The sequence below is a fragment of the Triticum aestivum genome, chromosome 2D, assembly GCF_018294505.1.
Source record: "Triticum aestivum cultivar Chinese Spring chromosome 2D, IWGSC CS RefSeq v2.1, whole genome shotgun sequence".
Taxonomy (NCBI): domain Eukaryota; kingdom Viridiplantae; phylum Streptophyta; class Magnoliopsida; order Poales; family Poaceae; genus Triticum; species Triticum aestivum.
In genome coordinates this window covers 93,602,381-93,627,952 of record NC_057799.1, presented here as the reverse complement: position 1 = coordinate 93,627,952, position 25,572 = coordinate 93,602,381, and the positions used below count along the sequence as shown (strand labels likewise).

Genomic DNA, 25,572 nt, shown 5'->3' with positions numbered 1-25,572 from the left:
GTGGCCGTAGATGAGGAAGAGGAAGAATGCGACGGCGGTGGCGCTCCCGGTCCCGATCCAGTGTCGAGGAAGAAGATCCGGACCACGACGGAGCTCCCGGACTTGTCGGAGCGGCGAACGGGCGATGGTGGCCGCGGGCTTCACGTTGGCGAGGCCATGGCGGAGAGGAGAAGCAGCAGCGCGTGGGGGAAGGGGTTTTGGTGGGGAGAGGGAGAGGCGGAGAGGGCGAGGGGAAGTAGATAGAGTTGCCAGGGGTGTCGAGGGCGAGGCCCTTATCCATCCACGGGCTCCTGTAGCGGCGCGGACGGCAAGCTGGCTTGGCGGGGACGAGCGAGCGCGGGCACGGTCGGAGGAGCAGTAGGAAGGAGGGAGACACGGGTGTTGCGGGTTGGTCCGTCCAGTTTGTTAGATGGGCCATAGTGCCTAGTAGATTAGGCCTTTTATTTTGTACTTTCTGTTTATTTATTTATTTCCTACTTTGCATTATAATTGAGCTACTAAAAGAGTTTTGTTTAACACAAAACTTGGCACAAAAATACCGTGCAATATTCTGGGTTGCTACAAAAAGTTTCCAAGCATTTAGGAGTGCTTAACTATTTTTGGAAATTGAAAAGGCCAATTTTAATGTTGCCAGACCACTAAATAAATTTCAATGTCACTTTGGGAATCCAAAAGGGGTTGGTTTCAACATGACAATGATCAAGGGAATTTATAGAATATTGTGAACATTTTAGTTTGAAATTTTGAAGACTTTAATTTTGACTTCTACTTAAATTTGAATTGAACCGGATTGGAACAAAGGCGGATTTAGCAACAGTGAAAATGATGACATGGCACCATTAACATGGGATTACTGTAGCTTAATTATCCGGGCGTTATAGTTGTGTCAGTCAACCTCGTGGGATCAGAGCAGCATAATTTCGCTCTATCGAACATATTGTTCCTCTCCGGTGTCATCGAGATTCATGAATATGCTCGTGGATATTTCTAGATTCTGAAAAGTCCCAGATTCCCGCTTGATATTTCTAGAGAATTGAAATGGAATTCACAAGGAGATACACGGATTTCGCCAGATGATGGTCACAAGGGACAGGGGGATTCAAGTCAAGATATCGCCTTTCTTGCCCCCCATGAATACCTCGCCTTGGCCTCCACCGCTGGCAGGCATCATCAAAGCTCATCGATCATCCACCAAGGGTTGAGAACCATTAAGCAAAACATCAGGAAGAAGTATTCTAAGGCCAAGTTTATCATTGACCCAAAGTCATATAATATCAAAGCTATGCGTAGGGAAGGAAAAAAAACAAAGCGATCAAATCATTGATCGGCCAAGATTCATATGTCACTTCAATGCCTTTGAAGTTCATGCATCTTTTGTAGATAGATTTGGTCATACGGATTTCTCACTAGAAGCTTGTGGGACATCAGTGCGCGGAAGATGAAACTAGACATATAACGGTAAGAGAGGTATCAATGTAACTTTTTGTTTCATCTGGGAATTTTATTGTTTGCTAGTTTTAGTTCCCTCTATCCGTATACATTTGCTTATATTCCGCAAAATCGCATTTTTTTAAAAAAATATTAAGGGAAAGATCGTTGTTGCTTTAAAAGGGAACCTCAGTTCATTTTTTTAGCGGGAAAGAATGGGCCGTTCTACTCTTTTATTTTAGGGGCCGATGGACTACAGTTGGCAAGCCCAAGCCCAAGCTTTCACCGCAAAACAAAAAAGTATAAGCCCAAACTGGCCTATAACCCACTACTCGAGACCGGCGACTCTGCGAGTGGTTCTCTCCTCTGATCTCTCTCGCCCGCCACCGGCCCCGATCTCGGCGATGCCGCCTCTCACGACCCCCAAGTCCGGCGACGCCCTCTTCGCCAGCGTCGAGCGCGTAGTAAGCTTCCAAACCACAGCCCTCCCCCCCCCCGGGCGCCCGTACATCTGCACCCCGCGCTGATCTGGTTGTGTTGGTGTGCAGAACGCCGAGCTCTTCACGCTCACGTACGGCGCCATCGTGCGGCAGCTGCTCACGGATCTCGAAGAGGTCGAGGAGGTCAACAAGCAGCTCGATCAGATGTACGCCCGTTTTCTTACTTCATCTGCCTAAGTTTGTAGGCAAATTGAGAAACTGCTGATGTGATGGTATCCATTTGAGGGATCAGATCTAGAAGTATGAATCTGGGAATTTTACCTAGGGATCACGTGTGAGGGTTTAACAGTGAGCTAGCTGCAATATCCCGAGAATGGGAATCCAAGTAGATGCAGCGATGCACTTCTCACTCTCACCCTAATTGATTTAATGTTTGTGTAGTCTGTGTGTGAACAGAAGATTGTTTCATTTTGGTGATGTTGTATCATCTTCTCGATTGAATAGATTTATACAGCCCGGATTATATGCAACTCCTGGTGTTGTCATTGTTGGTGTGGCAGCACGTCATCTACGTTCCATTGTTCAATGGGGGGAAGGAGATATGTCCAATTGCAATGACTCCAGCACTCCAAACTTGTTCCTCTTTTGAACTGAATCGAGGAGCATGGATCTAGCACATTTAGGAATTATAGCCATGCATCACTTCTGGAGGAAAGAGGGACGGCGGGACATGAAAGTGAATCACGTATGAATTATTAATATGTTTCCTACTATGGTTGCTAGTTTATAGCTTATCTGGTGAATTGACTCTCAAGGTTTGCTGGCAGTTATTACTATGTTTGCTCTATTTTAACTTCTGCTTCGGAAGTGAATCACATATGAACGCTCAATGTGTCCGTACTATGGTTGCTGGTTTATAGCTTATTTATTGGATTAATTCTCAGGCTTGCTGGCGGCTATTAATACGATTGCTGTATTTTAACTTTGCTTGGAAACCTTTCTTAATATCTTCTTTAATTTTCAGGGGTTACAATATTGGAACTCGGTTGGTTGATGAATTCTTAGCCAAGTCAAATGTATCAAACTGTGCTGACTTCAAGGAGACTGCTGATACTATAGCAAAGGTCATTTGCTAAACTTGCTATTCTTTGGTTGAGATTAGCACAAAAATAATGCATGCATATTTTGAAGTTTTTTACCTGTATTCATATTCATAGACTTGTGAGACAAAATGTTTTGAGAGGCCAGAAAGGGAATACATATGTTTATTTAGTCATTTATTCAATAGAAGTCGACAGTGTAGCAGTTTTTACCACTGTATAACAGTGGTTTCAATTTTATGAGATGCAGACACTCAGCTATGTTTGTCCGGTGATAGCATTCTTTACTGCTACAGTAGCTATGCACCATTCAGGGACATTTCATGCCCTCTCTTCTGCAAATTCTGTATGTAGTACGTTAAGCTCATTTCTTTTTATACACCTCAACTTGCTCATTAATCGAAGGCCCAAGACTTACTACCATATTTTCAAGTTGTTCGACACTTGTTTGCTTCTTAGAACAATCAAACTCATCCCCTAGCTGGTTCTCCCTTCTGCTTATCCTCCTTATGGCTTTATGCTCTGACAATATTCCTTTTTTCCTTTTCAAACCAGCTTGGGTTCAAAATGTTCCTGGGCGTGACTGCAACTGTAACCAATTGGGATGCTGAGGGTACAACTTGCAGCTTTGTATTGGAGGACAACCCACTTGTAGATTTTGTTGAGCTTCCTGATACTTGCCAAGGTCTTCAGTATTGCAATGTGTTGAGTGGAGTTATCAGGGGAGCACTGGAAATGGTACGTCTTCTTTTGCTGCTATCTTTGTACTTTTCTCTTGTCAAACAGTCTAAGAATAAATAATCTATAAAATGGATCTGGGATCTGTGACCTCATGCTATTCTATTCTGTGAAACTGATATTGAAAGACTAAATCAACTTGCATAATTCTGTATGCATTTCCACTTGAGAATTGCATGTTTTTGATATCCATATCTTAAGGCATATCATGCTTAATGTCTGTAATCCACTGTTGCATGGTACCACCAGTGGCCAACTTCTGCAGTATGAAGTATTATGAACTTGTGTTCCAACTTCTGCTAGTTGGAAGTGTTCAAGTGAAACAGTCTATTACCAGCTTGTGATATTTATATAATTGCGATCCCAGTGCTGTGATCGTACCAGTTTCAGAAGTCATTTACCATAAGCTGATCAAGTTTAATTGATGTTGCGGTGCAGGTTTCCATGAAGACGGAGGTTACATGGGTCCGTGATATGCTTCGCGGGGATGATGCCTACGAGATGCGGGTGAAGCTCACCAAGCAAGTCCCAGAGGAATACCCCTACAAGGATGATGACTAGTTTCATTTCAAGGGGTAGCTCTTCCGCACGGTGGCGCTTGTTTGCTTGTCTGGATATCCGTTTTGCTTTCCCCGTGGCTGTAATTCTGGTACAATCGTCATGTTTACTTGAGGCACCTGTTCATTGTATTTTGCAGCTGGACTGTGTACCGCAGATGTATTGTAGAGATCTTGTATGGCTTTCCTGCTTTGGAACAGTGCCTGGAAATGAAGTGTTTTTACTCTGATTAGCTGCCAAATCTTTTTGGAATAAACTGATCTGGAAAAGATCTTCCGGAGCTCATCGACAAAGCATTTTCGGCTATGAAGTTATACACTTCTTGGATTAAAAACTTTTGTAACTTGAAGTTCTAGATTTGTCCTATGTCAGACCTTTTGAAATTCGACCAAGTATACAGAAAAAATGTGTTTATATTTACAATATGAAATATGTATATACTACAGTACCTTTGATCCATAATAAGTGTCGCAGTTTTGAACTAAACTGGGGTAGTTCAAAACTGCGACACTTATTTTGGATAGGAGGGAGTATAATATAAAAATATATTTTATGTCAAATCTAATCTAATGAAACCGATTTGGTGTTGAAGTAGCATTCATGTTTCTTCTCTCCTGCATTTAAAAAAACAGTAGTGCCAGCATATTACATTCCCTCGTGAAATCTATCAAAAAAGCTGGGCACAAAAATTCCCTTTTTTAGAAGAACGAAAACAATATAGGGATTGATATAGACATGCCGGCTAATCTTTCCCGCCATCCTTGATCGACCTCCTTGAAGCCAGACCTTTCGACTGCTGGCTGGGCATAGAGTTCAATAATGTCGACGGCGCCTCCTCACCATTCCAGCCGTCTCCCCAGTTGTCATCCCACCGGAACGAGCTTCTGGTAGTATGCTGGACCACCATCTTGCTTACGCACCCTCCGTCTCGGTATTACTCGGAACTCGGAAGGTGTTCCTTGTGGCTGCGGCGTCAAGATTGATTGTACAGGTTTTTTTCTTCTGTGACTCTTGAGAATTATGGTCATGTCATTCATCGTTTTGCTGATAGAAACGCTCACCTGTGTCTGGATTAATAATGACAGAAGAGAAGACTCAGACAACACTAAAAACAGAATGCCAAAGGTCCGGTTCTATATCGAAGTTGATAATAGCAAAGGTAGACCCAGGGAGACAATTTTAGCAAACATTAGGGAAAAAATACAATACTGCTGCTGATTAACAGCCAGCTGCAGCACGCGCTCCTAGACATGTTATGAGAGGTGGGTCATGTATCTAAAAAATAGTACTCCCTCGGTCCGCGAATAAGTGTACATCTACCTTTTGTCCTAAGTCAAAGATTTACAATTTTGACCAACTTTATAAAAAAAGTAGTACCATATATGATATCATATTGGTATATTATACAAATACAATTCAAAATAGATCTAGTGATACTAATTTAGTGCCATAAATGCTGTTACTTTTCTCTATAAAGTTGGTCAAAACTTTAAAACTTTGACTTAGAACAAAAGCTAGATGTACACTTATTCGCGGACGGAGGGAGTACATATTTATATGCAACTATTATACTTGCCGGCTATAAGCTTGACTATAGATGATATGACAAGATCATATAGCCAGCAGCTGGCTAAACTATTAACCATGCTCTTATCATGTATGTAGATCGGGATAGGCATATTATACTGCAATTCATGTGTGATATAATACCCATGATCAATCATGTAACAACAGACACAAAACTGGATTTTGCAGCCACGGCTTGGGAAAGTGCAACAAGACACGCATATGCCTGTTGGACAAACTTCCACTGCAAAATGAAAAAAAGAATGGCAGTTTTCTCAGAAATGTATATACTCCAAGCAAAAGCAAAATGCTGAGACATTTCATATGAGAAGATTAAGCCATAAGAGATAACCATATGATTATTTCCAAAGATAAGTTATCATGCCCAGCAGCATACCTCATTGTGATCGTATGCTTCAACATTGAAAGCACAAGTGCTCCCTGGGTGATTTTGGTAATTAATGTCAACATATCTCTTGTTGGACTAACACTTTTACCTAGTATGTTTCAGACAAGTTCAACAAATGAAGTGGCATGGACTAAAGGATGTGGAACCCCTTCAAGATGCTAAGGACAAAGGATTGGCTCAAGCTTCAAACACAAGACTCTACATTTTATATTTTAGTGATCCAAGATCACATTGAGTCTATAGGAAAAGCCAATACTATCAAGAGGGGATGAGGTGTTGCTTAATGGCTTGCTTGCTCAAAGTGCTTAGTGATATGCTCCAAAACCCTCAACTACTTTCCCACATCCACATATGTCCTAAACCAAAAGTCAAACTCGGCCCCACCGATTCTTTCTATCCGGCGCCACCGAGTTCAGATGTCATAGCCACTGCCACAAACCCTAGGCAAATCGGTCTCACCGATAGGATCTCGGTCTCACCGAGATGGGATTGTAATCTCTCTGTGTATGTCCACCGAGTTTGAGCAATCGGTACTACCGAGATTACAATGCAAACTCTCTGGTTAGCTTATTACCAAAATCGGTCCCACCGAGTTTGTGTAATCGGTCTCACCGAGTTTGCCTGACCAACTCTCTGGTTAGCTTATTACCAAAATCGGTCCCACCGAGTTTGTGTAATCGGTCTCACCGAGATTACGTTATGCCCTAACCCTAACCATATCGGTCCCACCGAAAATCCTAACGGTCACTAGATTTGCTGAATCGGTCCGACCGAGTTTATCAATTCGGTCCCACCGAGTTTGGTAAGTTGTGTGTAACTGTTAGATTTTGTGTGGAGGCTATATATACCCCTCCACCCACTCTTCATTCGTGGAGAGAGCCATCAGAACAAACCTACACTTCCAATACACATTTTCTGAGAGAGAACCACCTACCCTTGTGTTGAGGCCAAGATATTCCATTCCTACCATATGAATCTTGATCTCTAGCCTTCCCCAAGTTGCTTTCCACTCAAATCTTCTTTCCACCAAATCCAAATCCTGTGAGAGAGAGTTGAGTGTTGGGGAGACTATCATTTGAAGCACAAGAGCAAGGAGTTCATCATCAACACACCATTTGTTACTTCTTGGAGAGTGGTGTCTCCTAGATTGGCTAGGTGTCACTTGGGAGCCTCCGACAAGATTGTGGAGTTGAACCAAGGAGTTTGTAAGGGCAAGGAGATCGCCTACTTCGTGAAGATCTACCGCTAGTGAGGCAAGTCCTTCGTGGGCGACGGCCATGGTGGGATAGACAAGGTTGGTTCTTCGTGGACCCTTCGTGGGTGGAGCCCTCCATGGACTCGCGCAACCGTTACCCTTCGTGGGTTGAAATCTCCATCAATGTGGATGTACGATAGCACCACCTATCGGAACCACGACAAAAACATCCGTGTCTCCAATTGCGTTTGAATCCTCCAAACCCTTCTCTTTACATTCTTGCAAGTTGCATGCTTTACTTTCCGCTGCTCATATACTCTTTGCATACTTGCTTGATATGTATTGTGAGTGTTAAACTTGTGCCAAAACTCCACTCGAACTTAAGGAAGTTAAAAACTGCAACTTTTGGTACTTAGTGTCTAATCACCCCCCCTCTAGACACCTCTTCTCGATCCTTTCAAACATGAACTGTATCTTGTGCTAACGTCACATAATCTGGAGCCGTTATGCTAACATCAAGTGTGTTTATGCCTTTGTTGTCCATCAAAAGGGATAGAGCTGACAAATCTAGTTTCACTGTAACAAGTCACTTATGTGTACAAATCTGGAAAGGGCTCGAAAGAACTAAGATGAGTACATTAATAAAACTTCAGAGAGATCTGACACCCGATATGCGACTATATCCCACACGTGTCGAGGCACGACTTACGGGCATAAGCGCATACTAGGCCGTCGCAAGGATGGTTATATCTTCGCATCATTTACTGAAGATAAGAGAATACGAGATATAGGTTTACACTCGCCACATGTCTACAACATGTAATTCAAACATTCATACATTCATCAAATGAAGACAGGGTCCGGCTACGGACAAAAACAAACGAGAAGAGACCACCTGTGCTACAAATCCCGGGATCTATCCGACTAAGAAGCGAGTACTGATCGTCCGGAAACGAGACGTACATACGCCCACGATCCTCGTCATACTCCCACTGGAGCTCTGTGGCGCTTCACCTATGTCTGTCTCAAAGGTACCTGTAGTTGTGTTTGTAGTAATCTGTGAGCCACGGGGACTCAGCAATCTCATTACCCACGGTGTCAAAACTAACAAAGCTTATGGGAATAGCATGGTTAAGTGGTGAGGGTGCATCAAACACTAAGCATGTATACGTGGCTAACTTACGAGTACAAGAATAAGACGAGTGAATACGCATGTCGGTCGCAAATTAACATGATCAAGAAGTGATCTTGGACTACTTGCGTTTCAAACATAACTCCACCGTATTCTCTTCCCGAATTTTATCGAAAAGAGACGGTCATGGTTACACAGGCGGTTAGTGTATTTTAATTGGATTTAGTGTCAAGTTCTCTACAACCGGATATTGTAAATCTCCAAGTCGCCCATAACCGCGAGCACGGCTCTCGAAAAGATTAAACCCTGCAGGGGTATCCCAACTTAGTCCATTATAAATTCTCATGATCCGTGGAGGAAAAACCTCCATCTCGGGATAACCCGATCAAGCTCGAAATCCCGGTGCACAAGACATTTCGACAATGGTAAAACAAAACCAGCAAGACCGCCCGATGTACCGATAAATCCTGATAGGAGTTGCATGTATCTCGTTCTTAGGGCACACCGGATGGGCCAGACGTCGGGTTGGCCGAGACACTGGTTGCCCAGGGGGCGCCGGACATCGCCTAGTTTGGACCAACACTCATGAGGAGCACTGGCCCCGGTTGTAGATTAAGACTCCTTGGGCTAATTACTCACTATGCAAATTTTAGTTGTTATTAGGCAAATGTTAAAATCAAAGTTGGGTCTTGCTGGAAGAGTTTTATTCAAAGTGAACTGTCAAGGGGGACCCATAAACCCCGACCGTGTAAGGAATGTGAAAGTGCAACTAATCCCCGGGTGGTTTTGTTAATTCATAACAACATATATCTCTATGTCTATTCAAAATAAATATTTCAAGATGTTCAATGATTGGCATGGCAAGGACTAGAGATGTGGACCCCTCAAAATGCTAAGGAAATGGATTGGCAAAAAGCTCAAGCCTCTTCATTTTGTTTAAGTGATCCAAGATCACTTTGAATCCATAGAAAAGCCAATACTATTAAAAGGGGATGAGGTGTTGCTTAATGATCTTGTTGCTCAAGTGCTTAATGATATTGCTCCAAAACCCTGCTACTTCTTGAGCTTGCGTTGGTTTTCCCTTGAAGAGGAAAGGGAGATGCAACAAAGTAGAGATAAGTATTTCCCTCAGTTTTGAGAACCAAAGTATCAATCCAGTAGGAGATACACACAAGTCTCCAATCTATGCACCTACACAAACAATCAAACACTTGCACCCAACGCGATAAAGGGGTCACTACTGCAGGATACTGCTAACGCGACAGTACGATCAGGGACCCTTTGACGAAACTGTGTGCGATGGATTAATCGCAAATGGTGATGTAATAAAATCGTCAAAAAAGATGCAAAACGTTTGCGATGGCGAATACATCAAATACGGTTCAGATTTTAGTTGCGTGTGCGATGCTGGGCATATGGTTGATCCATACGAACTGTTTGCGATTAGACAAGACAACAAAAACGGGCAGCCATATCAATGTGTGTGCGATATATGACATATAGTTCGCTTTGATGAACTGTTTGCTATTAGGGAAAGCAACAGAAACAGTCAGCCAGATCAAGGTGTGTGTGATATACGGCATACAATTCATTCGAATGAACTGTTTTCTGAAAGGATCGAGAAGAGGTGTCTAGAGGGGGGGGGGGGGTGAATAGACTCTTAGCAAAGAAAAGTTGTAGTTTTTAGTTTCTTCAAGTTAAGGTGGAGTTTTAGCACATGTTTAAACATTCACAATACATATCAAGCATGCATGACAAGAGTATATGAGCAGCGGAAAGTAAAGCATGCAATTTGCAAGAATGTAAAGGGATGGGATTGGAGTGTGAAAACGCAATTGGAGACACGGAGATTTTTGGCGTGGTTCCGATAGGTGGTGCTATCGTACATCCACGTTGATGGAGACTTCAACCCACGAAGGGTAACGGTTGCGCGAGTCCACGGAGGGCTCCACCCACGAAGGGTCCACGAAGAAGCAACCTTGTCTATCCCACCATGGCCATCACCCACGAAGGACTTGCCTCACTAGGGTAGATCTTCACGAAGTAGGCGATCTCCTTGCCCGTACAAACTCCTTGGTTCAACTCCGCAATCTTGACGGAGGCTCCCAAGTGACACCTAACCAATCTAGGAGACACCACTCTCCAAAAGGTAATAGATGGTGTGTTGATGATGAACTCCTTGCTCTTGTGCTTCAAATGATAGTCTCCCCAACACTCAACTCTCTCTCACAGATTTGGATTTGGTGGAAAGATGATTTGAGTGGAAAGCAACTTGGAGAAGGCTAGAGATCAAGATTTATGTGGTTGGAATGAAATATCTTGACCTCAACACATGAGTAGGTGGTTCTCTCTCAGAAAATGTATGCTGGAAGTGTAGGCATGTTCTGATGGTTCTCTCCACGAATGAAGAGTGGGTGGAGGGGTATATATAGCCTCCACACAAAATCTAACCGTTACACACAAATCACCAAACTCGGTGGGACCGAATTAGAAAACTCGGTCGGACCGATTTAGTTCATAATGTGACCGTTAGGCATTTCGATGGGACCGATATGATCAACTCGGTGGGACCGATGTGCTAGGGTTAGGGTAAAACCTCATCTCGGTTTGACTGATTACACAAAGTCGATGTGACCGATTTTGGTAATAGGCTAACCAGAGAGTTGGTCAGGCAAACTCGGTGTTACCGATTACAAAACTCGGTAAGACAGAATTTATTGCAACAGGAACCAGAGAGTTTGCAAGCCCATCTCGGTGAGACTGGGATCCCATCGGTGAGACCGAAGTGACTAGGGTTTGTGGCAGTGGCTATGTCAAGTGAACTCGGTGGCGCCGGATAGAACGTTTCGGTGGGGCCGAGTTTGACTTTTGGTTTGGGACATATGTGGATATGAGCAGGTGGTTGGGGGCTTTGGAGCATATCACTAAGCACTTTGAGCAAGCAAGCCATTAAGCAACACCTCATCCCCTTTTAATAGTATTGGCTTTCCTATGGACTCAATGAGATCTTGGATCACTAAATGTAAAATGTAGAGTCTTGAGCTTTTGAGCTTGAGCCAATCCTTTGTCCTTAGCACCTTGAAGGGGTTCCACATCCTCTTGTCCACGCCACTCCATCTGTTGAACTTGTCTGAAATATTCTAGATAAAAACATTAGTCCAACAGGAGATATGTTGACATTAATTACCAAAACCACCCAGGGAGCACTTGTGCTTTCAATCTCCCCCTTTTTGGTAATTGATGACAACACACATCAAAGCTTTAGATAAGGATAAAGAGAATAGCAAGTAAAGCTTTGGAAAGACATGTAACATGCATAGGCTCCCCCCTACATGTATACAATCATGTAAATAGGAATGTAAGAGCATGTGAATGCATAAACATGATAGAGTAAGCAATGTGTTACATGTATCTTGGCTATATGCATCAGAGCAAATGATATGAATATATGTAACTTCATGTTCATGATTCCTTCTTGCAAACAATATGTACATTAGCAAGAGATCTTCATGCACATAAGTGTGATGCATATACTTACCTTGATGGTCTTGAGCTGGCTTGGGAAGAGATGAACCTGAGTAAACAAGGTTAGATAACACAGATACATCTACTAGACAGAGCAAACAAAAGAAGGCACAAGAGTACCAAGATTGGGATAACATGTAGAGAGTGAGTACTGGGTACTCTATTGGATACAGACATGTCCCCAAAGGTAAAAGATGTGCAATGAATTCAAAGATTTCCTTCCTAGAAGTCTTTCTCCCCCTGAATCTTATATTGGATAATGGGAGAAAATAGGGAAACAAAATCAGAGCAAAAGCAGATCAGATCACAGAAACATAACATAAACATGTATTTCCCCTCTTAAAGACATGTGTCTTCTCTCCTCTTGAACACCAAGCATCTGGGGCCTTTGATGTGATTACCTTTCTCCCCCTGTTGAAGTACTCTCTTCCTTTTGAAGTGAGTAAGCTTTGATGTGATCTCTCTCTCCCCCTTTGACATCAATTTTCAAGAAGGGATCTTCTGGAGTATGAGTCAAAATAGGTTTGGTCCTTGAGTCACAGAGCAAAGCAGCATGTAGGATATGATGCTGGTAGAGGACAAGAATCATCGAGTGGAGCTGGAACAAATGAAACAGGAACTAGTGGCAAATTTTCTTCTTTGCAGTGAAATCGGTGACACCGAGTTGTGTTCTTCGGTTGCACCGAAAGGGTTCGGTTGGACCAAAAGTGACAAACCAGTGAGACTGAGTTCAACACAGGGAAAGAGCAATAGTCACCTCAGCTCACTAGGCAAATAGGATCTCACAAAGATTTGCAAGGAATTAACAAAAGGATTTGCAATGAATTGGATGCAATAAATGCAGAACAAAACAGAGAAAAGAAAATCTAGATGAAGTATTTTTTGATAAAAGGAAGGGGAACAAATATGCAAGGAACAAATGCAAGAACTCGGAGAAACACTAGAGAACTTCATCTAGAATTGGGCGGTGACAAAGTCACCTATGTTAGAGTATATTGACTTAGGAGTCAAGTGAGAACACTTGATCACAAGTCATACTCATCGTTAAAGCTCAAAATGGGGTTACCATTTTTCGTTTAAGCATTTGATGTATTCACATCTTGTTGAGCTGCTTTGACCCATATCTTGGGGTAAAGCTTCTCTAAGATGGAATATCATACCTTTGGTGGTGGTGTTGAACTTGATCATGTAGTTGAACTTGTGTGGAGTGCTCGAGGTTGATGTAGCGCATCAATGGTTGGGGGCACCACTTGTATTTTGAGTTCATCTACCTACATGGGTTAGTTTTGCAAGGAAGAGCACTTGTGTATCCACATGACAATCATGAAATTTGATACCAAACGAAAGTTGATATATAGAATTTGACAAAAGGATATGTTGAAAGGTTTCATGCTTCCTTGTCTTCAACCACCATGTTGTAGAGACTTGGTGATGTAGAGGTTGCTCAAGATGTGAGTGAGTTGCAATCTCATAGAATTAGATTCACCCAAGTACCTACAAGGGTTAGATAGCATGCAAGGGTACAAATGTATCCAAGACATATGATCATCATCATAAGAGAAGAGTCAAGGATTAGTCAAAGGCTCATGCCTTGCATGTACCCACATGGAGTTCTTACTCCAAGTTTGAAGCATCAATGATGTTCAATTCACCTCTCAAATGGGAAAATACTTTCTCATCAAGCGGTTTGGTGAATATATCCGCCAATTTCTTATCGGCACGAACATGCTTAAGATCAATGTCCCCTTTAGCAACATGATCTCGAATGAAATGATGACGAACTTCAATATGCTTAGTTCGAGAATGTTGCACGGGATTGTGAGCAATCTTAATAGCACTCTCATTGTCACAAAGCAATGGAACATGTTTCACATTGATCCCATAATCTTTAAGAGTTTGAGTCATCCAAAGTAATTGAGCACAACATGAACCGGCGGCAATGTATTCCGCTTCGGCGGTGGATAAGGATACCGAGTTTTGTTTCTTGGAGGACCAAGACACAAGAGATCTTCCAAGAAATTGACAAGTACCCGAAGTAGACTTTCTATCAACCTTGTCTCTGGCATAGTCCGAATCGGAGTAGCCAACAAGATCAAAAGAAGACCTCTTAGGATACCAAATGCCAAAATTTGGTGTATGTATTAAGTATCTCACTATCCTTTTCACAGCCTTAAGATGACATTCTTTGGGGGCCGCTTGATATCGTGCACACATGCACACACTTAGCATAATATCGGGACGGGAGGCACATAGATATAACAATGTGAAGGAAATATGCCCTAGAGGCAATAATAAAGTTATTATTTACTTCCTTATTTCATGATAAATGTTTATTATTCATGCTAGAATTGTATTAACCGGAAACATAATACATGTGTGAATACATAGACAAACAGAGTGTCACTAGTATGCCTCTACTTGACTAGCTCGTTGATCAAAGATGGTTAAGTTTCCTAACCATAGACATGAGTTGTCATTTGATTAACGGGATCACATCATTAGGAGAATGATGTGATTGACTTGACCCATTCCGTTAGCTTAGCACACGATCGTTTAGTATGTCGCTATTGCTTTCTTCATGACTTATACATGTTCCTATGACTATGAGATTATGCAACTCCCGTTTACCGGAGGAACACTTTGTGTGCTACCAAACGTCACAAGGTAACTGGGTGATTATAAAGGTGCTCTACAGGTGTCTCTGAAGGTACTTGTTGGGTTGGCGTATTTCGAGATTAGGATTTGTCACTCCGATTGTCGGAGAGGTATCTCTAGGCCCACTCGGTAATGCACATCACTATAAGCCTTGCAAGCATTGTAACTAGTGAGTTAGTTGCGGGATGATGTATTACGAAACGAGTAAAGATACTTGCCGGTAACGAGATTGAACTAGGTATTGAGATACTGACGATCGAATCTCGGGCAAGTAACATACCGATGACAAAGGGAACAACGTATGTTGTTATGCGGTTTGACCGATAAAGATCTTCGTAGAATATATGGGAGCCAATATGAGCATCCAGGTTCCGCTATTGGTTATTGACCGGAGACGTGTCTCGGTCATGTCTACATAGTTCTCGAACCCGTAGGGTCCGCACGCTTAAAGTTACGATGACAGTTATATTATGAGTTTATATGATTTGATGTACCGAAGGTAGTTCGGAGTCCCGGATGAGATCGGGGACATGACGAGGAGTCTCGAAATGGTCGATACGTAAAGATCGATATATTGGACGACTATATTCGGACATCGGAAAGGTTCCGAGTGATTCGGGTATTTTTCGGAGTACCGGAGAGTTACGGGAATTCTCCGGGGAGTATATGGGCCTTATTGGGCTTTAGGGGAAAGAGAGAGGAGAGGCTGCGTGCCCCCCAAGGCCTAGTCTGAATTGGACTAGGGGGTGGGGCTGCGCCCCCTCCTTCCTTCTCTTCTCTCTCCCCTTTCCTTGACTCCTACTCTTACTACTTGGAAGGGAGGGAATCCTACTCCCGGTGGGAGTAGGACTCCCCCTTGGCGCGCCTCTCCCTGGCCGGCCGCCTCCTCCCCTTGCTCCTTTATATACGGGGGCAGGGGGGCACCCCAATAGACACAACAATTGATCCCTTGGATCTCTTAGCCGTGTGCGGTGCCCCCCTCCACCATAATCCACCTCGATAATATCGTAGCGGTGGTTAGGCGAAGCCCTGCGTCGGTAGGACATCATCATCGTCACCACGCCGTCGTGCTGACGGAACTCTCCCTCAAAGCTCGGCTGGATCGGAGTTCGAGGGACGTCATCGAGTTGAACGTGTGCTGAACTCGGAGGTGCCGTGCGTTCGGTACTTGATCGGTCGGATCGTGAATACGTACGACTACATCAACCACGTTGTGCTAATGCTTCCGCTTTCGGTCTACGAGGGTACGTAGACAACACTCTCCCCTCTCGTTGCTATGTATCACCATGATCTTGCGTGTGCATAGGAATTTTTTTGAAACTACTACGTTCCCCAACAGTGGCATCCGAGCCTGGTTTTATGCGTTGATGTTATTTGCACGAGTAGAACACAAGTGAGTTGTGGGCGATACAAGTCATACTGCTTACTAGCATGTCATACTTTGGTTCGGCGGTATTGTTGGATGAAGCGGCCCAGACCGACATTACGCGTACGCTTACGCGAGACTGGTTCTACCGACGTGCTTTGCACACAGGTGGCTGGTGGGTGTCAGTTTCTCCAACTTTAGTTGAACCGAGTGTGGCTACGCCCGGTCCTTGAGAAGGTTAAAACAACACTAACTTGACGAACTATCGTTGTGGTTTTGATGCGTAGGTAAGAACGATTATTGCTCAGCCCATAGCAGCCATGTAAAACTTGCAACAACAAAGTAGAGGACGTCTAACTTGTTTGTGCAGGGCATGTTGTGATGTGATATGGTCAAGACGTGATGAGATATAAGTTGTTGTATGAGATGATCATGTTTTGTTGAAGTTATCGGCAACTAGCAGAAGCCTTATGGTTGTCTCTTTATTGCATAAGATGCAAGCGCCAAATAATTGCTTTACTTTATCGCTATGCGATAGCAATAGTTGCAAGAGCAATAGTTGGCGAGACGACCATGTGACGGCACATTGATATAGATCAAGATGATGGAGATCATGGTGTCATGCCGGTGACGATAGAGATCATGACAGTACTTTGCCTACAAGATGGAGGAGAATAGCTCAACCAGTGAGCATGTGCTCAGATTGTTTGAGTACTACAATTGCTTGAATCAAGTGGGAGTTAATCTTCCAGATAAGATAGTAATTGACAAAGTTCTCTAGTCACTATCACCAAGTTACTAGAACTTCGTGATGAACTATAATATGCAAGGGATGACGAAAACAATTCCCAAGCTCTTCGCGATGCTAAAATCGGCGAAGGTAGAAATCAAAGAAAAACATCAAGTGTTGATGGTTGACAAGATCACTAGTTTCAAGAAAAAGGGCAAAGGGAAGAAGGGGAACTTCAAGAAGAACGGCAAGCAAGTTGCTGCTCAAGTGAAGAAGCCCAAGTCTGGACCTAAGCCTGAGACTAAGTGCTTCTACTGCAAAGGGACTGGTCACTGGAAGCGGAACTACCCCAAGTATTTGGTGGGTAAGAAGGATGGCAAAGTGAACAAAGCTATATTTGATATACAGATTATTGATGTGTACCTTACTAGTGTTTATAGTAGCCCCTGGGTATTTGATACTTGTTTGGTTGCTAAAAATTAGTAACTCGAAACAGGAGTTACAGAATAAACAGAGACTAGTTGAGGGTGAGGTGACGATGTGTGTTGGAAGTAGTTCCAAGATTGATATGATCATCATCGCACACTCCCTATACTTTCGGGATTAGTGTAACCTAAATAAGTGTTATTTGGTGTTTGCGTTGAGCATGAATATGATTTGATCATGTTTATTGCAATACTGTTATTCATGTAAGTTAGGGAATAATTGTTGTTATGTTTACATGAATAAAAACCTTCTATGGTCATACACCCAATGAAAATGGTTTGTTGGATCTCGATCGTGTGATACACATATTCATAATATTGAAGCCAAAAGATGTAAAGTTAATAATGATAGTGCAACTTATTTGTGGCACTGCCTTTTAGGTCATATTGGTGTAAAGCGCATGAAGAAACTCCATGCTGATGGGCTTTTGGAATCACCTGATTATGAATCACTCGATGCTTGCGAACCATGCCTCATGGGCAAGATGACTAAGACTCCGTTCTCCGGAACAATGGAGCGAGCAACAGATTTGTTGGAAATAATACATACTGATGTATGCAGTCCGATGAGTGTTGATGCTCACGGCAGGTATCGTTATTTTCTGACCTTCACAGATGATTTGAGAAGATAGGGGTATATCTACTTGATGAAACACAAGTCTGAAACATTTGAAAAGTTCAAAGAATTTCAGAGTGAAGTGGAGAATCATCATAACAAGAAAATTAAAGTTTCCACGATCTGATCACGGAGACGAATATTTGAGTTGCGAGTTTGGTCTTCAATTAAAACAATGTGGAATAGTTTCACAAACTCATGCCACCTGGAACACCACAGCGTAATGGTGTGTCCGAACATCGTAACCGTACTTTATTTGATATGGTGCGATCTATGATGTCTCTTACCGATTTACCACTATCGTTTTGGGGTTATGCATTAGAGATAGCTACATTCACGTTAAATAGGGCACCATCTAAATCCGTGGAGATGACACCGTATGAACTGTGGTTTGGTGAGAAACCTAAGCTGTCGTTTCTTAAAGTTTGGGACTGCGATGCTTATGTGAAAAAGTTTCAACATGATAAGCTCGAACCCAAATTGGAGAAGTAAGTCTTCATAGGATACCCAAAGGAGATAGTTGGGTACACCTTCTATCACAGATCCGAAAAGCAAGACATTCGTTGCTAAGAATGGATCCTTTCTAGAGAAGGAGTTTCTCTCGAAAGAAGTGAGTGGAAGGAAAGTAGAACTTGATGAGGTAACTGTACCTGCTCCCTTATTGGAAAGTAGTTTATCACAGAAATCTGTTCCTGTGACTCCTACACCAATTAGTGGGGAAGCTAATGATGATGATCATGTAACTTCAGATCAAGTTACTACCGAACCTCGTAGGTAAACCAGAGTAAGATCCGCACCAGAGTGGTACAGTAATCCTGTTCTGGAGGTCATGTTACTTGACCATGACGAACCTACGAACTATGAGGAAGTGATGATGAGCCCAGATTTCGCAAAATGGCTTGAGGCCATGAAATCTGAGATTGGATCCATGTATGAGAACAAAGTATGGACTTTGATTGACTTGCCCAATGATCGGCGAGCCATTGAGATTAAATGGATCTTCAAGAGGAAGACGGACGCTGATAGTAGTGTTACTATCTACAAAGCTAGAATTGTCGCAAAAGGTTTTCGACAAGTTCAAGGTGTTGACTACGATGAGAGTTTCTCACTCGTATCTATGCTTAAGTCTGTCCGAATCATGTTAGCAATTGCCGCATTTTATGAAATCTGGCAAATGGATAAACAAAACTGCATTCCTTAATGGATTTATTAAAGAAGAGTTGTATATGATGCAACCAGAAGGTTTTGTCGATCCTAAAGGTGCTAACAAAATATGCAAGCTCCAGCGATCCATCTATGGACTGGTGCAAGCATCTCGGAGTTGGAATATACGCATTGATAAGTTGATCAAAGCATATATTTTTACACAGACTTGCAGTGAAGCCTGTATTTACAAGAAAGTGAGTGGGAGCACTACAACATTCCTGATAAATATATGTGAATGACATATTGTTGATCGGAAATAATGTAGAATTATTCTGCAAAGCATAAAGGGGTGTTTGAAAGGAGTTTTTCAAAGAAAGACCTCAGTGAAGCTGCTTACATATTGAGCATAAAGATCTATAGAGATAGATCAAGACGCTTGATAAGTTTTTTTTTCAATGAGTACATACCTTGACAAGATTTTGAAGTAGTTCAAAATGGAACAGTCAAAGAAAGAGTTCTTGCCTGTGTTACAAGGTGTGAAATTGAGTAAGACTCAAAGCCCGACCACGGAAGAAGATAGAAAGAGAATGAAAGTCATTCCCTATGCCTTGGCCATAGGTTCTATAAAGTATGCCATGCTGTGTACCAGATCTATTGTATACCCTACACTGATTTTGGCAAGGGAGTACAATAGTGATCTAGGAGTAGATCACTGGACAGTGGTCAAAATTATCCTTAGTGGAATAAAAGAAATATTTCTCGGCTATGGAGGTGATAAAGAGTTCGTCGTAAAGAGTTACGTCGATGCAAGCTTTGACACCGATCTGGATGACTCTATGTCTCAATCTAGATACATATTGAAAGTGGGAGCTATTAGCTAGAGTAGCTCCGTGCAGAGCATTGTAGACATAGAAATTTGCAAAATACTTACGGATCTGAATGTGACAGACCCGTTGACTAAAATTATCTCACAAGCAAAACATGATCACACCTTTGTACTCTTTGGGTGTTAATCACATAGCGATGTGAACTAGATTACTGACTCTAGTAAACCCTTTGGGTGCTGGTCACATGTCGATGTGAACTATAGGTGTTAACCACATAAAGATGTGAACTATTGATGTTAAATCACATGGTGATGTGAACTAGATTATTGACTCTAGTGCAAGTGGGAGACTGAAGGAAATATGCCCTAGAGGCAATAATAAAGTTATTATTTATTTCCTTATTTCATGATAAATGTTTATTATTCATGCTAGAATTGTATTAACCGGAAACATAATACATGTGTGAATACATAGACAAACAGAGTGTCACTAGTATGCCTCTACTTGACTAGCTCGTTGATCAAAGATGGTTAAGTTTCCTAACCATAGACATGAGTTGTCATTTGATTAACGGGATCACATCATTAGGAGAATGATGTGATTGACTGGACCCATTCCGTTAGCTTAGCACACGATCGTTTAGTATGTTGCTATTGCTTTCTTCATGACTTATACATGTTCCTATGACTATGAGATTATGCAACTCCCGTTTACCGGAGGAACACTTTGTGTGCTACCAAACGTCACAACGTAACTGGGTGATTATAAAGGTGCTCTACAGGTGTCTCTGAAGGTACTTGTTGGGTTGGCGTATTTCGAGATTAGGATTTGTCACTCCGATTGTCGGAGAGGTATCTCTGGGCCCACTCGGTAATGCACATCACTATAAGCCTTGCAAGCATTGTAACTAATGAGTTAGTTGCGGGATGATGTATTATGGAACGAGTAAAGAGACTTGCCGGTAACGAGATTAAACTAGGTATTGAGATACCGACGATCGAATCTCGGGCAAGTAACATACCGATGACAAAGGGAACAACGTATGTTGTTATGCCGTTTGACCGATAAAGATCTTCGTAGAATATGTGGGAGCCAATATGAGCATCCAGGTTCCGCTATTTGTTATTGACCGTAGATGTGTCTCGGTCATGTCTACATAGTTCTCGAACCCGTAGGGTCCGCACGCTTAAAGTTACGATGACAGTTATATTATGAGTTTATATGATTTGATGTACCGAAGGTAGTTCAGAGTCCCGGATGAGATCGGGGACATGACGAGGAGTCTCGAAATGGTTGAGAAGTAAAGATCGATATATTGGACGACTATATTCGGACATCGTAAAGGTTCCGAGAGATTCAGGTATTTTTCGGAGTACCGGAGAGTTACGGGAATTCGCCGGGGAGTATATGGGCCTTATTGGGCTTTAGGGGAAAGAGGGAGGAGAGGCTGCGTGTTGGGGAACGTAGCAGAAATTCAAATTTTCTACGCATCACCAAGATCAATCTATGGAGATTCTAGCAACAAGGGAGGGAGAGGATGAGTATCTTCATACCCTTGAAGATCGCTAAGCGGAAGCGTTACAAGAACGCGGTTGATGGAGTCGGACTCGCGGCGATTCAAATCGCGGAAGATCCGATCTAGCGCCGAACGGACGGCGCCTCCGCGTTCAACACACGTACAGCCCGGGGACGTCTCCTCCTTCTTGATCCAGCAAGGGGAGAGGAGAAGTTGAGGGAGAACTCCGACAGCACGACGGCTTGGTGGTGGTGGAGCTCGTGGTATTCCTGCAGGGCTTTGCCAAGCACTACGGAGTAGGAGGAAGAGTTGGAGGAGGGAGGGGCTGCGCCAAAAGCAAGGGTCCCGCAGCCCTCCCACCCCCTCTCTATTCATAGGGTGAATGGGAGAGGGGCCGGCCCCTCTAGATCCCATCTAGAGGGGGGGCGGCGGCCAGGAGGGGGAGACTTCCCCCAAGCAAGGTGGAGGCGCCCCCTCCCCTAGGGTTTCCAACCCTAGGCGCCTTGGGCCCTTTGGGAGGGGCGCACCAGCCCACTAGGGGCTGGTTCCCTCCCATATTCAGCCCATTAAGCCCCCCGGGGCAGGTAGCCCCACCCGGTGGACCTCCGGACACCTTTCGGTGGTCCCGGTACAATACCGATAACCCCGAAACCATTCCGGTGACTGAAACTGGACTTCCCATATATAAATCTTCACCTCCAGACCATTCCAGAACTCCTCGTGACGTCCGGGATCTCATCCGGGACTCCGAACAACATTCGGTAACCACATACTAATTCCCATAACAACTCTAGCATCACCGAACCTTAAGTGTGTAGACCCTACGGGTTCGGGAATCATGCAGACATGACCGAGACATCTCTCCGGCCAATAACCAATAGCGGGATTTGGATACCCATGTTGGCTCCCACATGTTCCACGATGATCTCATCGGATGAACCACGATGTCGGGGATTCAAGCAATCCCGTATACAATTCCCTTTGTCAATCGGTACGTTACTTGCCCGAGATTCGATCGTCGGTATCCCAATACCTCGTTCAATCTCGTTACCGGCAAGTCACTTTACTCGTTCCGTAATGCATGATCCCGTGACTAACTACTTAGTCACATTGAGCTCATTATGATGATGCAATACCGAGTGGGCCCAGAGATACCTCTCCGTCATACGGAGTGACAAATCCCAGTCTCAATTCGTGCCAACCCAACAGACACTTTCGGAGATACCTGTAGTGCACCTTTATAGCCACCCAGTTACGTTGTGACGTTTGGTACACCCAAAGCATTCCTACGGTATCCGGGAGTTGCACAATCTCATGGTCTAAGGAAATGATACTTGACATTAGAAAAGCTCTTAGCAAACGAACTACACGATCTTGTGCTATGCTTAGGATTGGGTCTTGTCCATCACATCATTCTCCTAATGATGTGATCCCGTTATCAATGACATCCAATGTCCATGGTCAGGAAACCATAACCATCTATTGATCAACGAGCTAGTCAACTAGAGGCTCACTAGGGACATGTTGTGGTCTATGTATTCACACATGTATTACGGTTTCCAGTTAATACAATTATAGCATGAACAATAGACAATTATCATGAACAAGGAAATATAATAATAACCATTTTATTATTGCCTCTAGGGCATATTTCCAACAGTCTCCCACTTGCACTAGAGTCAATAATCTAGTTCACATCACTATGTGATTGTAATGAATCCAACACCCATGGGTTTGATCATATCTCGCTTGTGAGAGAGGTTATTAGTCAACGGGTCTGAACCTTTCAGATCCGTGTGTGCTTTACAAATCTCTATGTCATCTCCTATATGCAACTACCACGCGCTATTTGGAACTATTCCAAATAACTGCTCTACTATACGAATCCAGTTTACTACTCAGAGTCATCCGGATTAGTGTCAAAGTTTGCATCGGCGTAACCCTTTACGATGAACTCTTTTACCACCTCCATAATCAAGAAAATTTCTTAGTCCACTAGTTACTAAGGTTAAGTTTGACCGCTGTCATGTGATCCATTCCTGGATCACTCTTGTACCCCTTGACTGACTCATGGCAAGGCACACTTCAGGTGCGGTACTCAACATAGCATACTGTAGAGCCTACGTCTAGAGCATAGGGGACGACCTTCGTCCTTTCTCTCTCTTCTGCCATGGTCAGATCTTGAGTCTTACTCAATACTCACACCTTATAACACAGCCAAGAACTCCTTCTTTGCTAATCTATTTTGAACTCCTTCAAAATCTTGTCACGGTATGTATTCATTTGAAAGTACTATTAAGCGTTTTTGATCTGTCCTTATAGATCTTGATGCTCAATGTTCAAGTAGCTTAATCCAGGTTTTCCATTGAAAAACACTTTTCAAATAACCCTATATGCTTTCCAGAAATTCTACATCATTTCCGATCAACAATATGTCAACAACATATACTCATCAGAAATTCTATAGTGCTCCCACTCACTTCTTTGGAAATACAAGTTTCTCATAAAGTTTGTATAAACCCAAAATCTTTGATCATCTCATCAAAGCGTATATTCCAACTCCGAGATGCTTACTCCAGTCCTTAGAAGGATTGCTGGAGCTTTGCATACTTGTTAGCATCTTTTAGGATTGACAAAACCTTCTGGTTGTATCACATACAACCTTTCCTCAAGAAAATCATCGAGGAAACAATGTTTTGACATCCTATCTGCAAGATTTCATAAATAATGCAGTAACTGCTAATATAATTCCAACAGACTCTTAGCATCGCTACGAGTGAGAAAGTCTCATCGCAGTCAACTCCTTGAACTTGTCGGAAAACATCTTAGCGACAAGTCGAGCTATCTTAATGGTGACACTTACCATCATTGTCCGTCTTCCTTTTAAAATCCATCTGTACCCAACAGCCTTACGACCATCAAGTAGTTCTTCCAAAGTCTATACTTTGTTTTCATACATGGATCCTCTCTCGGATTTTATGGCCTCGAGCCATTCGTCGTAATCCGGGCCCACCATCGCTTCTCCATAGCTCGTAGGTTCATTGTTGTCTAGCAACATGACCTCCAAGACAGGATTACGTACCACTCTGAAGTAGTACGCATCCTTGTCGACCTACGAGGTTTGGTAGTGACTTGATCCGAAGTTTCATGATCACTATCATCAGCTTCCACTTCAATTGGTGTAGGCGCCACAGGAACAACTTCCTGTGCCCTGCTACACACTAGTTGAAGTGACGGTTCAATAACCTCATCAAGTCTCCACCATCCTCCCACTCAATTCTTTCGAGAGAAACTTTTCCTCGAGAAAGGACCCGTTTCTAGAAACAATCACTTTTGCTTTCGGATCTGAAATAGGAGGTATACCCAACTATTTTGGGTATCATATGAAGATGCATTTATCCGCTTTGGGTTCGAGCTTATCAGGCAAAAACTTTTCACATAAGCATCGCAGCCCCAAACTTTTAAGAAAGACAACTTAGTTTCTCTAAACCATAGTTCATATGGTGTCATCTCAACGGAATTACGTGGTGCCCTATTAGAGTGAATGCGGTTGTCTCTAATGCCTAACCCATAAACAATAGTGGTAATTCGATAAGAGACATCATGGTACGCACCATATCCAATAGAGTGCAGTTATGATGTTTGGACACACCATCACACTATGGTGTTCCAGGCGGTATTAGTTGTGAAACAATTTCCACAATGTCTTAATTGTGTGCCAAACTCATAACTCAGATATTCATCTCTATGATCATATCATAGACATTTTATCCTCTTGTCACAACGATCTTCAACTTCACCCTGAAATTACTTGAACCTTTCAATAATTCAGACTTGTGATTCATCAAGTAAATATACTTAGCATCTACTCAAATCATCTGTGAAGTAAGAACATAACGATATCCACTACGTGCCTCAGCACTCATTGGACTGCACACATCAAAATGTATTACTTCCAACAAGTCGCTTTCTTGTTCCATCTCACTGAAAACGAGGCCTTTCAGTCATCTTGCCCATGTGGTATGATTTGCATGTCTCAAGTGATTCAAAATCAAGTGAGTCCAAACGATCCATCTGTATGGAGTTTCTTCATGCATATATACTAGTAGACATGGTTCGCATGTCTCAATCTTTTCAAAA

The 25,572-nt window shown here is 42.9% G+C and overlaps 1 protein-coding gene across 1 annotated transcript; it reads left to right on the top strand.

Moving 5' to 3' along the window:
* The first annotated feature begins 1,709 nt into the window (after positions 1–1,709).
* On the top strand, positions 1,710–4,496 carry LOC123051889 (trafficking protein particle complex subunit 3). The gene is made up of 5 exons (XM_044474881.1): positions 1,710–1,892; positions 1,977–2,074; positions 2,893–2,992; positions 3,524–3,706; positions 4,145–4,496. The coding sequence occupies exons 1-5, from the start codon at positions 1,833–1,835 to the stop codon at positions 4,265–4,267; spliced, it is 564 nt and encodes a 187-aa protein (XP_044330816.1). The 5' UTR covers positions 1,710–1,832; the 3' UTR covers positions 4,268–4,496.
* The last annotated feature ends 21,076 nt before the right edge of the window (positions 4,497–25,572 follow it).